At 43.6% G+C, this 12,615-nt stretch overlaps 1 protein-coding gene across 6 annotated transcripts in view; it reads left to right on the top strand.

Annotated features, from left to right (window-relative positions):
* The window catches only part of TEAD1 (TEA domain transcription factor 1), a 152,829-nt gene that overhangs the window by 108,798 nt on the left and 31,416 nt on the right, over positions 1-12,615 (top strand). For 2 of the 6 annotated variants that reach the window (XM_041485425.1, XM_041485443.1), the window contains 3 exons: positions 822-886; positions 3,741-3,803; positions 12,268-12,279. In XM_041485425.1, coding sequence (XP_041341359.1) covers positions 822-886; positions 3,741-3,803; positions 12,268-12,279 — 140 coding nt within the window. Of the gene's footprint in view, positions 1-821; positions 887-2,518; positions 2,565-3,589; positions 3,653-3,740; positions 3,804-12,267; positions 12,280-12,615 lie in introns of all 6 variants that reach the window. The other 4 variants (XM_041485448.1, XM_041485417.1, XM_041485456.1 and 1 more) reach the window with 4 other exon arrangements.

Here is a 12,615-nt window from a genome sequence, read left to right as displayed (position 1 = left end):
ATTTTAGAGACTTGGAAGTATTTCACATTTCCAAGAGAAACAGAGCTCTGAATAACAAACCACCGTGTTCATGGGCACTACTCCCACAGGAGCATCAGCATTGCAGGGCGGCCAGTCTTGTGAGTTAGAGGTAAGGGTGTGATTGATTGATAACCTGCTGGACTGGGACAGTGATTCCCATCTCTGGAGGAGGCTTTCTGGCAGGAAGGACAGGTTTTGTTGTCCTCCTTGCAGAATTAACACTTAGAGAGAAGCTGGCACATCTGGGTGATTGGCACTTAGGCTCAGGTAGCCCACGACCTTCTCAAGAGCAGCCACTCCTCCCCACAGGGGTCCATGGAGACAAAAAACACCTGGAGCAGTTGGAAGCAAAACCAGAGGAGCCCAGACCTTGTGTCAGCCCCAGGATGGGAGGTTCTCCAGTAAGAGAGTATGCTGGGCACTGCTGCTGGCCAGGGAGGTGCCTCTCTGCCCGTAAAGGGCTGCAGGACTTGGGTGGGCAGACACTGAACTCATGCTGCTCTGCACAGTTCCTGTGGCACATGGAAAGATGGAAGAGGAGATGGAAGAGAAATACGGGTGAACCATGAGAAATACTGGCAAATGTAAGGAAGAGAAAGGAGATAGGAGGAGAAGGAGATGGAAGAGAAATACTGGTGAACCATGAGAAATACTGGCAATTTGTTTGCAAAGCAAAGTGGAGTACGTGTGAGAAAACAAACCTGATGTGCGTGGAGCTCGTGTGTTCAAATGTGGTATTTTGATGGTGTTTCTGGCTGTGATGCTGCTTGTCCCTTACCATGAATTTCTCTTTGTTTCAGGTAGGAATGAATTGATAGCCAGATACATCAAACTTAGGACAGGGAAGACACGGACCAGGAAGCAGGTAAAATAACCCAGTGGGGAAGTATGCATGTCAATGAATGACAAAACCTGGCATTTTTGGCTGCAGTGGCTGGCTGTCTGTGCTTCAGCTCTGATGAGATGATGTATTGACTTCACTATTCAGATTAAATACATGATGTTTAGAGAATATTTAAATATCTGGGGTTTATGTTGTGGTGGTGTGAGGATTCATTTTTTGTTAATCTGTCTGTAAATGAAGCTATTATCCCCCCATATTTCATAAAAAAATTCAAAAGTTGAAGCAAAACAATAAAGCATTGTGCCTTATTTCTCTATATAATATTATAATATAATTATTATTTTGAGATGGTAAATAATGGAACTTCTTAAAAGTTAAGAGAATTTGGCTGTATAATAGAGATTATGATTCTTGGATATGAGAAGTAAATATATAAAAATGAAGTAATCATAATCATGCTCTCAGCTTATGGCCTGTAGTTGCTACAGGACATTAAAATAATTTTAAAATTTCCCTAAGAGCCTTCAGGCTCCTAGTCTTTGACCATGGTAAGATTTCATTCATGTAAGAGTCTGAATAAACCTTTTAAACCACCTTAAGTTTTTTTTTAGATGATTACCACATAACCATTAATTTATCTCATATTACTAAATCCTTTAATTCATAATATTCACAGCAACCAGCAGCCTTGCAGAAAGCACAGTTTGTGTGTAGTTTATGCAGTGGTTACTGCACTGTTTAAAACACCCCACCAATGGCAGAGGTCCCTTGCTTTAATGTCAGGTGTGAGACTCCCCTTCTGGCCCTGCACGTGTGTGCCAAAGGGCTGGCAGAGGCTTGCCCATGGGCATGCTGTGCATGTCCTGCAGTGCAGAGAAAGGTGCCACTGGGTCACACAAAGCTGCCAGCACTTGGATTTGAAGCACTTTGGGTGCTGTTTTGTCCTGCGTGGTGTCCCTTGTCAGTCAGGAAGAAAGCATTTGTGCAAGGGATGAAAAAAGCATCAGAAAGGAGGAGAACTGCAGCACGTGGAAAAGGAGCAAACCAAACACTGGCAAAGAAATCACAAACTAAAGGCAGAGTCCCCAGTTCTGCTCTGCCTTCCCTGTGAGAGCTCCAGGAGTTGGAAGTTATGCTGGGATCATAAAGTTGCCTCAGAAGTCAAAATGCAGAGCTTGGGGTTAGATCCTTGGCCAGCACGTACCAAGAAAGCAGGAGGGCTGTGACGTGTGGCAATGCCTGCCTCCATACTTGTACATCCCTCTGTAGTGATGCATAAATCACTTTAAACTGAGTGCTTACAAAAGTTGGTTTGTGGCTGCTCTGGAGTTCTAACCAAGCGATTAAATGTTACAATTGTTCTTCTTGTATAACCTTTAACACCACTAATATTCCACTGAAAGCAAAACAAATGAACATGTGTGAAAACTCAGTCTAGGTGTTTGACTGCAAAATTGCTCAGTAAGCAGCAGTATAACTCTGAATTACTGCAAAGTGGTTCCTGAGCTGCTTCTTGAAGGTGGCCTTCAGGAACTGTGCATCATGGTTTGCTTCCCTACTAAAAACCAGGCTTTTTGGTACTATTGTCAAAGAACAGTCTTACAGAGGAGGAAATCATTGTTTCTCCTTTTCTTTTGCTTTGTTCTTTCCCAGACAGGAATTGTAACTAATGTAGGAAAAATGTGCACCACCTGATATGGTATGTCCGGGGTCAAACAAGAATCAGAGATTTCCCTTTAGCGGTTTTTGCCATCACTTCAGGTTTTAAACCTTCACACAGAAAGCTGAAGGATGCTGAGTGCTACCAAGCGATGCTGGGCAGCATTATTAAACCCTCATCAGCAACAGCATGGATTTGAGTATGTCTCTGGGTAAACAGGAATGTGAATTTGGGCCCAGACCCTTCACAGCACAGGCAGCAACATCTGACCAGTGACTGGTGTAGTGTAGGACTGGGTTTGCACAAATTTCTGAGCAACACAGCCGTGGGCCAGACCTGGGCATCACTCAAGCTGATGTCAAGTTGCTGGTCCCCAGTTACACAAATGTTTTGTGGGCAGACTTGATGCTGAGATTACCAAGGAAACCAGCAGGGGTTCAGGGACCTGTGTTATGCCAGTATTTTATCATTTGTGCCAGAATTTAAAGCATTTCAGTGGACTCAAAATGCAGCTCGAATCTCCTCACTGGAGCTGCAGAGCACAATAAATAATGGATAAAATTTCTTGGTGCCAAGTTACATCTCAAGCCTACTGGCAAATGGTCAGAGTGGGCATCTGCATCCCCAGCAGATGGGGTGGAAATCCTTTGGGCTCCCCACATAAGAGCTCAGGGCCTGGGATGGATGGGATCAGTACCAAAGCACGTGGGCTGTGTCCAGCTGTGAACTGTCTTCTATCTTGTAGCTGAATGCACAACCTGGTGGGTTACACTTTTTTTTTCCTTTCTCTTTTTTTTTATTTCCTTAATGAAGTCACTGCAGTGACTTGACCTGTATTGTTAAGCCTTGGTGCTAAGAGCTTGGTATCTGGCTGGGAATGTGGTATCTTTAACAGCAGAGCTTATTGAAGATGCAAATAACTTCCTCCCCTCAGAAAAGTTTCTTTTTTTTTTTCTTTTCTTTTTTTTTTAAAGAAAAAAAAATAGACATTTAAAATTTGATTTGCTTTTTGTTTTTCTTTTGTTTGTTGTTTTTTTTTCCCCCTATAAACCTGAACAATGTAGGTGTCTAGTCACATACAGGTCTTAGCAAGAAAGAAAGTTCGAGAAATTCAAGCCGCCATTAAGGTACGTTTGGCTTGCCCAGTTGTAGGGGGCTTTTCATCTCCATGGTTACAGGCTTTTCCTTTGTTTCCTCCCTTCCCCTACCCTGCAGGTGTCTAGTCACATTCAGGTTCTTGCCAGAAGGAAATCTCGTGATTTTCATTCCAAGCTGAAGGTATGCGCTTTTCTGCTTTTGGGCTTGTGGTTGCTATGCCTGTCCCTTCCTCCTCCCCGCGGTGATGGGCGAGCGCTGCTCGGGGCTGCTGTGCCTGTAACCTCCTTTTCCTGCATGTGGGAGCTGTCTGCGTCTCTTTGTGTTTAATCCCCGGGTTCTGCACTAGCATCCACATTAAAAACATTGTTTTAACACTGTCCAAATGCCAAGTGAACTCCTCTCTGTAACAGCTCAGCACCTAAACCTCATATTTAACCCCTTAGTCCATTTTTTTTGTTTTACTTTTTAACAGTTGAGTCCTAGCAGTGTCTTTAAGTACACAGGGGTTTTGCGTAGTTGTGTAGATGCTTTTTATATATTTTTTTTTTCTTTTTCCAGAGGAGTAATTGGGGTAATTGTTTTCCATTCCCAAATGTCTTTTGTCCATGCTTCTGAACTGATATCAAGAATACTTAAACCAGATCATTTATTCCAAGTGCCAGAGAGCACAGCTTATCCAGATTGCTCTGTGGTGTTTCTAGACTCCAACTAGCATCACCACAAGTTACGCACTATTTAAACGATTCCCTGAAATTTAATTTTTTTTAAAAAGTAAATTATTGACATTTAATCTTTGGAAAGCCTCAGTCAGAGTCCTGTTCAGGGAATATTAAGTATGTTTGCTTAATCTGATGATGAATTGTACATGTCCCCGTTTTCTCTGCCTTCCATAAAATATATTCTAAGGCTGAAAAGAACCTCTTGGAAATGCTTAATAGGGGTTTCTTGGATTGCTTGTTTTTTCAAGTTTCCCAGCAGAGATCCTGAAATTTTTGGGGTTTTTTTCCCCACACCATTTAAATGTGGAAGAGGGAGTTTTGCAGTTTTTGCTGTCGAATTTTTTTTTAATAAAAAGCAAAGGAACTTGTAAATCTTTTACTTCCCTCCTTTTTTTTTTTTTTTTTTTTTTTTTTTTTTGTGGGGGGATTTTTTTTTTTCTTTTTCTTCACCCAGATATGAGAACAAATTACGTTTTTGTTCTAGCCGGAAAGCAAAACCTTTTGGGCAGTGCTTTCCCAGTCCTGAGCGGTGAGCGCTGTGGATGCTCACCCCCATCCTGGAACTGCAGTGTAGGAATAACAGCCTGCCTTTGTAACAGGCCTCCCTGACAGAAGCACTGGGTTTTTCATGGGCAGCATGCTGGCAAGCTTGTCTGGCTGTTGGTGGCTGGCTTTTTAGCTGCACTGGCTGAGCAGTTGGGGTTCGTAAAGAACGACTAAGACAACTTAAAACGTACTGCTTTTTAACCCAGGGTGCAATAATACAGAGATATGTAGCATTTTAAGCTCAAATTGTCAAGCCTTGATGCCTAAAATTAAGTATGTAAGTAGGTGGCCTTTCAGAGGTGCTCAGCACCAGCAGCTCCTGGAGTTGTAGAGGACTGGTGAGAGCCCAGGGCTGCAAAAATCAGGAAGCCCACACAGGTACCAAATACAGGCCTAGGAGCTGAACACAAATATTGGATTTACTGTTCTAAAATGTTTCCTTTTCTGAACGCCCAAAATACCATAAAATGTAAATGCGGTTACAAAGCATTAAAAACCATTTTAAAGTACTGCACTTGCTGTACTTTTCTTGAAGCTTTCCAAAGGACAGAGAGGTAGCCAACTCTTAAGAATATTCCATCTAGTCTAGGTGACACTTGCAGTAAATAGAGATCTGGAAGGAATTTTCATTTGAAGGAGTCGCCTGAAGAAGGGAAGGTCTGTTTGGACAACAAAATATTTTGTAAGGGCTTCATACCTTGTTGCCCTTTCCCACCTGCCCATGGGCTGCAGCTCCGCCAGTGCCGAGTGGAACGCGGAGCAGCTGCCATTTCACTGCTAGGAAAATGGCCTCAGGAAGAGGCCCCAGCTGCAGGCCCTGACACTCTGCAGGGGCATTTGCTTCACCTCTCTGCCACACCATGGTGGGGACAGAATACACAGAGGTGACAAAGCTTTGCTGGCCCCTGTCCTTGCTGACAAACGCCGCTCCAGCCCTCCCCCGGTGGATGCCGAGCTGCTTGTCCTAGCCCTGCTGTGGAGTCGCCATGCTGCCCGCGGGATGAGCTCCCTCAGGAGCACGGACACCGCCCCAGGTACTCCTGCACAGCCCCAGCCTAAGGAGTGCCCGGGAAGGGGGAAGGAGCCAGCCCCACATCCCGCTTCTCCACCTTGGGAATGTTGGTCTCAGTGACCCAGGAGCCATGGCATGACACCTGCCCCCTTGCACGGTCCCTCCTGGAGCAGGGCAGCCTCCCACAGGCCTTGTCCTCCCCACATGGAACAGGTGAAGCTTTGATGTAGGAAGGTGCCATAAGGGAGCTGCCTTGGGAAGGAGAGAGCTCTCGTTCCTCTTGCCTGCTGCAACTGCTCTCTGGAGGTGGCAGAAGCTGCTGCTTTTGAACTTGAGATGGAACTTTGCTTCTCCAGACGTTTTGTTAGTGCTACCGCCCCTTTTTCTTATTATTCCTGTGCTGAGCCATCTGTGTGGTTCACTGTCACCCAGAATCACCTGGAATCATGGAATAACTGGGATTGAAAGGCACCTCTGGAGATCATTTAGTCCAACTCCCCCCTGCCAAAGCAGTTTGCAGAGGACTTCAAAAGCTGCCTGCGAAGGACATCACTGGTGCAAAAGGAAGACAAGGGGATACATTCCAGCACCTCTGAGTGCTCCTTGTTTCAACAGGGACCAGTTTTGGCAGCAGCCTGAACAGCCACATCAATATCTTTGGAAAGATGACAGGCTCTTGCTGTCCTGGAGTGGGTGCTGTCTGCATTCCCTGGTGAAGGGGTGACCAAGGAGAAGATTGAATGCACAGTTTTTTACACCTGTGATTTTTTTACACGAGCATGTACTGACAGGACAAGGAGGAATGGCTTCAAACTGAAAGAGAACAGGTTTAGATTAGATATTAGGAGAAAAAAATTACTGTGAGGGTGGTGAGGCTCTGGAAGAGGTTGCCCAGAGAAGCTGTGGGTGCCTCAGCCCTGGCAGTGACCTTTTAGAGAAGTCCCACTAGCAGTAGACTTGGAACTAGATGGTTTTTCAGTCCCTTCTGACCCAAACCATTCTATAATTCTATGCTTCCCACCCAGGCCAACTCCCTCTTTTAACAGTGAGCTGCCACTTGTAAAACCTATAATTGGTGGCACCCAGGGAAGCAGTTACTACGTTAAAAAAAAATCCCGTATGTATCTGGTATCAACTTTCTTTTGAGATGTGTCTGATCCAATCTGTCCCATTGGCCCTTACTCCTGTGCTCTTAGTTTGACAGTGGTTGTACAAATAACCCTTTTCCCCCAAGTAGCTGCTGAGTTTATTTTGTACCAAGAGAACTTACTGTCCTTCCTTGGTCTAAAACCTGCTTTTGGAGAGGACAGGACTCGAGCAAATCTTCTTGTGTTACTCTTCTGCAAAAGTCCACAAGGATGGAAGGATCTCAGAGCTATCTGCACACACAGCATTGGAAGCTTTCGTAGGAGGCAGCAATCTCACCTGCGTGCCATAAAGTCTGCTTGGTCCAGCAAAGTCCCTTTTCTTCAATGAGAAGTGCCTGCAGTCACTGAGGATGGATGGAAGGATGGATCCTTAGCCTGCAAGGAAGTGAAATTTCAGCCATAAATGCTATTGCTGCCTTTCAAGACCACCAGTAAAGAATGTCGCCCCAGCCCTTCCAGGGATGTCATACATTTGAATTCTCTTTGCAGCAGGAAAATACACCTATTTTAGAGATTTTAATCTTAATATACTGAAGTCATTAGAATCTTCCTGAAGTTAGAGAAATTTAATCTCATGAAAATGGGAAGAGAGGCTGAGATAAAGTTGTCCTTGGAGACAGATCTGAAAGGCGGCTCCTCTTCATGGCATTTCCTCTCACACAGAGACTGGGGGAGGCAAAGCAGAGGTTTTACACTCCAGTGCTGTGTTTCTGTGTCAAATACACCAGTCCACAGTGTCAGGTCACAGCATCCCCACCTTTGCACTGATAGGGAGCCAAAGTCACCTCTGTCCATTGAGGACAAAAAATGGATTGGAAGTTGTACATAAACAGAGAGTAAAGGTGTTCACAGCAGGATATACATCTATCTTAGGCTTTCATATCAGATTTTATTCATAGTGCAAGATTAATTAGACAGAGACAAAAAATTAAAATTACACATTAAAATGCCTACAGTTCACATCTATTACATGTTTTTAAATCTATTATTCTACATTCCGCATTTAGGGATAAAAAGAAAATATTGTTGTCAATTATAAAATGCTAAAGATAGCTCTATACTTTTTTAAATGAACAATGATAAAAGCCTTGAAAAATTCCCTTTGATGTGAATGGAGTCTTCAGCATTTTGAAATACAATAAGATGGATTAATTGCTACTCATTAGGCAGCAAGTTGGGACAGCTTTGAATGCGCATTCTCTTCTTGGCATTAGCTACTGCCTGGCTGAAATAGCCAGCTTTTGTATTTACTCCTGTCTTCTCTAATAATAAGCAAATTGGAGATCAGGGCTAGAAACACTGAAGTGCTCTCTATCTTTTGTCCAGAACAATTGTATATTGTCATGATTTGTTTATCTTTTTTGAGCTACAGCTAATTATTGTAAAGGTTATTTGAATCAATACGAGATCTGAGCAGAAATAACATCTGCAAAATTGCTTATTAGGAAGCTATTTTATGCTAGTGTTACTGTAACATCCATTTTGTGAACAAATTGGTGTTTCTTATGTCTTTTTTTTTTTCTTACATGAAAAGTTTTGCATTTTAAATACTGGTACAGGTTTTAGGGCTTCTTGAATTAATACTGCTCTGTTGTGCTTACCTTTCCTCATACTGTCTTAGAATTTTTTTACTCCCAAAGTCCTAGATAATATGGTATTCAAAGCTCCATTTATCATTCTAGGATAACAGTTTTTGTTTTTTGCTTAAGAACTTGTTTGAACTGATTGATTTAATTATTCTTCTGTTTATGTTGGATTAAAAGAAAGTCAAGCACAAATCCTTTTGTGCTTGTCATGTAAAACTCTTGTTTCATGCAGGGCTTTTATAGATATTAAGATTTATAATTGAATGATACTGGGAAATTATTATTATCTAATTTAACTATGTATTTTGCATTCCAAAATGAATTGTGAAAAGCAAACCTCAAGGGCCTGATTCATTAAAAGTTGTAGTCTTCTTGCATTAGATGCTTAGAGCTTACATCTTCCAAAAACAAAGTGTGTGCACCTGCAGCCAGAAGCAGTCAGCTAAAACACGAGGCACATCTTGTTCTCCCCTACAGAGATGATATTTTAGGGGTTTAGTGGAACTAGACCAGTTTTCCACTGACTGTACTCTAAAGCCACCCTGGTAACATTCATTACTAATCATGTACCCCAGTGCAGAAGACTTCTGTAAGTGGAGGGCAAGGCAGGGGTGTGGGTGCAGCCTGTTGCTCACGCCAGTGTCATTCCTGGGCAGCAGCAATCCCATCTGAGCTCATCAGTTAAGTAGGGTCAAACCAGGTCAGGGCCAGATGGGCCCTATCCAAGGAATACCTTAAGCTCCAGCAGGATTTAATGATCCAGTAGGAGATGCTGTCCCCCCAAGCCTCTGCTGAATCTCAGCATGGGACTGCAGCTTGCTGGGCCAAACTTTTATTTTACTACATCAGTGTAAACCACATTGAGCTGAAAGAAATTATTCCAGCTTTACAAACCAACACAAGTGAGAGCAAAACCAAACCCCTTCTGTCTTGGATAAGACAGGAAATCAAAATCTTAACTATTTGCAGTCATTAAAAATCCCAGAACGTTCCTGTTTTAGAGTAGGGGTGTTAACCCATTTGTCCTGGCCAAATTCCAACCTGGGTAATTACTGTAATCTGCCTGTGTAAATTACCCCTGCCGTTTTAATTGGATATATTACTTCTCTTGCTGCCTAAACTGTGATGTAATACCATTGTGTGTTATTAATCAGTTACCAGGTTTCATCCCAGAAGCGGCTGCCTCGCAGTGATAGGTAGAGAGCCTCACTCCCTCCTGGTTACGAGTGCTCTCTATTACAGAATGAAAAACCCCAACATACACTTGTTTTTAAGTGGCAGACAAGCTGATATTGCAGTCTAAATAATCGGCTTTAAAATGTGGCTATCCCATTTTATTTTTGAAGACCACAAAGTCTTCTTGATTATACAAGGTCAGGCAGCTTGCAGCTGTCCAAGAGAACCTGCAGCTGAAAGTGCTTTTTTGCCAATGCAACTCAGGACCTCAGAAGTGTCTGTATTGGACTTTGAATTTGATTTCTGTCGTGTTTGAATGTAAAGTTGCTTTGAGAAAATCTGATCTTTCCATTGTGTAAGGATTCCTAAGTCTACAAAAGGTGAAACTTCCCGATGGAGTGTACAGGCCTGATGTACCAGATCAGATTTGTCACCAGTGGGAAGCTCTCTGGGGGTTGTTGAAACACCTCAAAACTAGCCCTGTTGCAAGGATTGCCTTTCTGAGCTGTCGTTCTAAAGGTTTTTCCCTTTCTCTCCACCCTCCTGAAAATGTAATCAGTCAAAGAGGATGAGAGGAATGGCCCCACAAAACACAGATCATTCTAGGGTGAAAAGCAGCAATTGGTAAGAAGGAAGGCACATACCATTTAGTGTCACAAAAGAAAAAAACATTTTCTTGCTCCAAAAATCCCTGTCACTGTCCCTAAAATTCAGGATCATCAGATTCACTGTAATGGTGACTAAGAGGTCCCCAGAAGATTTTGAAGGAAGTGTAAATCTTCAAAAATTTTTCTTAGTTCATCTGTTAGGGTGGGATTTACCTGCTGTAACTGTTGCTGGGTGTCCAGGCTCATAATCTAGTCCTTGGATGCCAATAACATTACAGAAAGTAGTGCATTTCAGTTGGTTTCAGTGCCTCACAAGGCAGAAATAATAACAGCTTCTCCTGGAGCTGCACTAACACTAGCAGGGAATTAGCCAGAGACTTTAGAGGGATAAAACAAGGCAAGATGAACAATTTCATAGACATAACCTACCTCAACTCCCAGGAGTGGACTTTAATAGCCCTGACAAAGCTTTTACTCTTAAATTCTCCTTTAGTTTAGATCCATCTAATAGTAGATCCAGAAGAGCCTGGCCCCTTGGCAGAGGCACAGGCACAGGCTGCATCTTGATGTGGTGGCACAGGCAAGGCTGGGGGCAGGCAGGAGGCAGTGCAGGAGAGGAGCCTGTAGAGCCCAGCACGTCTGGAGAACAGCAAGGTACTCAAAAAGCAGCACTCACACGGTTTTGGAGATTACTGGGACCCAGAGGCACATGTCTCCTGTATCATTTATTTTACACACAGGACACAGATCCCCTGAATGTTGGTTTTTGGTAGGATTCAGCAGGCTGTGTGAGACTCTCATGGCTGGCATTTCCAAGCCAGCTCTGCTTACAAAAAATAGGTGGAACAGAGAGATCTGGTAGAGCTAGATCTCCATATTGCTTCAGGACACCTCACTTTCATCTTTTCATGGTGGAGGGTCCTTCTTGCTGTGCAAGAGTGTAGAGGGGTCTGGTGAGCTGCATGAACTCAGCATTCTGCCACTTCTTAGCACCCAGCAAAACATCTTTTTAGCCTGGTGGTCTGCAGACATCCAAAGGCAGCCAGTAAAACATGCCATGCACAAACCTCCTGGGCACACCCTCCCACCCTGGGCAGGCAGGGCTGAGAGCCAGGGCTGACCTCCAGCTCTTAACCAGAGAGCTGGTTGTGGCTATATTGGAAAGCTGCAAGTTTTGAGAAAGGACTGAGCTGGTCTCTGCACTTAGGGATGTGTCACCTAAACACAGGTGAGCCCAGGGTGTTAGAGCTGCTCAGGCAGCTGAGCACAGGGCTGTCCTTCAGCCTCACACCCTGCAGGCTGCACAGGGAATGGTGCTGAGCACAGGGCTGTCCTTCAGCCTCACACCATGCAGGGAGCACAGGGAATGGTGCTGAGCACAGGGCTGTCCTTCAGCCTCACACCATGCAGGGTGCACAGGGAATGGTGCTGAGCACAGGGCTGTCCTTCAGCCTCACACCATGCAGGCTGCACAGGGAATGGTGCTGGAGCAGCTCCTGCCCTGCTCCACCTGCTGCTCTCCAGGCTGTGTCCCACAGGGGCTCCTTGCACAGCTCAGGGAAACACTCAGCAACAATCCCTCTCTTTCAGTATCTACAGCTTTCACACAGGGAGCTGGGGGTTGTTTCTCCCTGGGGCTTTGTTGTTTGGGTTTTTTTTCTTTTTAACCTTTTTTTCCTCCCACTTTTAATGAATCAGACCCTGGGTGAAAATAATGCATTTGTTTAAAGCTGATATTTAATGTTGAGCAAACTGCTCTTCCTATGTCTCTTACTATTTTGTTCATATTTTGCTAAGAGTCTGCTATTCTACACAAGCATTTTAATAAACTGTTTGTTGTTGTATCCAGGTAACAAGCATGGTAAGTATTTTGACTAAACCAAGTATTATGTACCTTAGCTGTGCTTGGCAGAATTTTTTGGCTAGCTTTTCCTGTACTTTCAGCCTGTGCTGTTTCTAAAGGAGCTATTCAAAGGAAGAAACTGCTCACCTATAGTACTACTACATACAAGCTTTGAAGGGAGCATATGTGCAAAGTCATATATCATACATAAGAGCATGCACCTCTTGCCAGCATGCTTGCTACTTTGCTTGTAAAAAAAAAAGCAGAAAAAAAACATCCTTGCCTAATACTGCTTGTGTTCCTTCATTCTAAGTGACACATGTAAATATTGGTAGTTATTAATCCAGTACTTCT

Source organism: Pyrgilauda ruficollis, unplaced genomic scaffold (genome assembly GCF_017590135.1).
Source record: "Pyrgilauda ruficollis isolate IOZ18807 unplaced genomic scaffold, ASM1759013v1 scaffold119, whole genome shotgun sequence".
Classification (NCBI taxonomy): Eukaryota; Metazoa; Chordata; class Aves; order Passeriformes; family Passeridae; genus Pyrgilauda; species Pyrgilauda ruficollis.
Note: the sequence above shows the minus strand (reverse complement) of the source record. Positions and strands in the feature narration are given on the sequence as shown.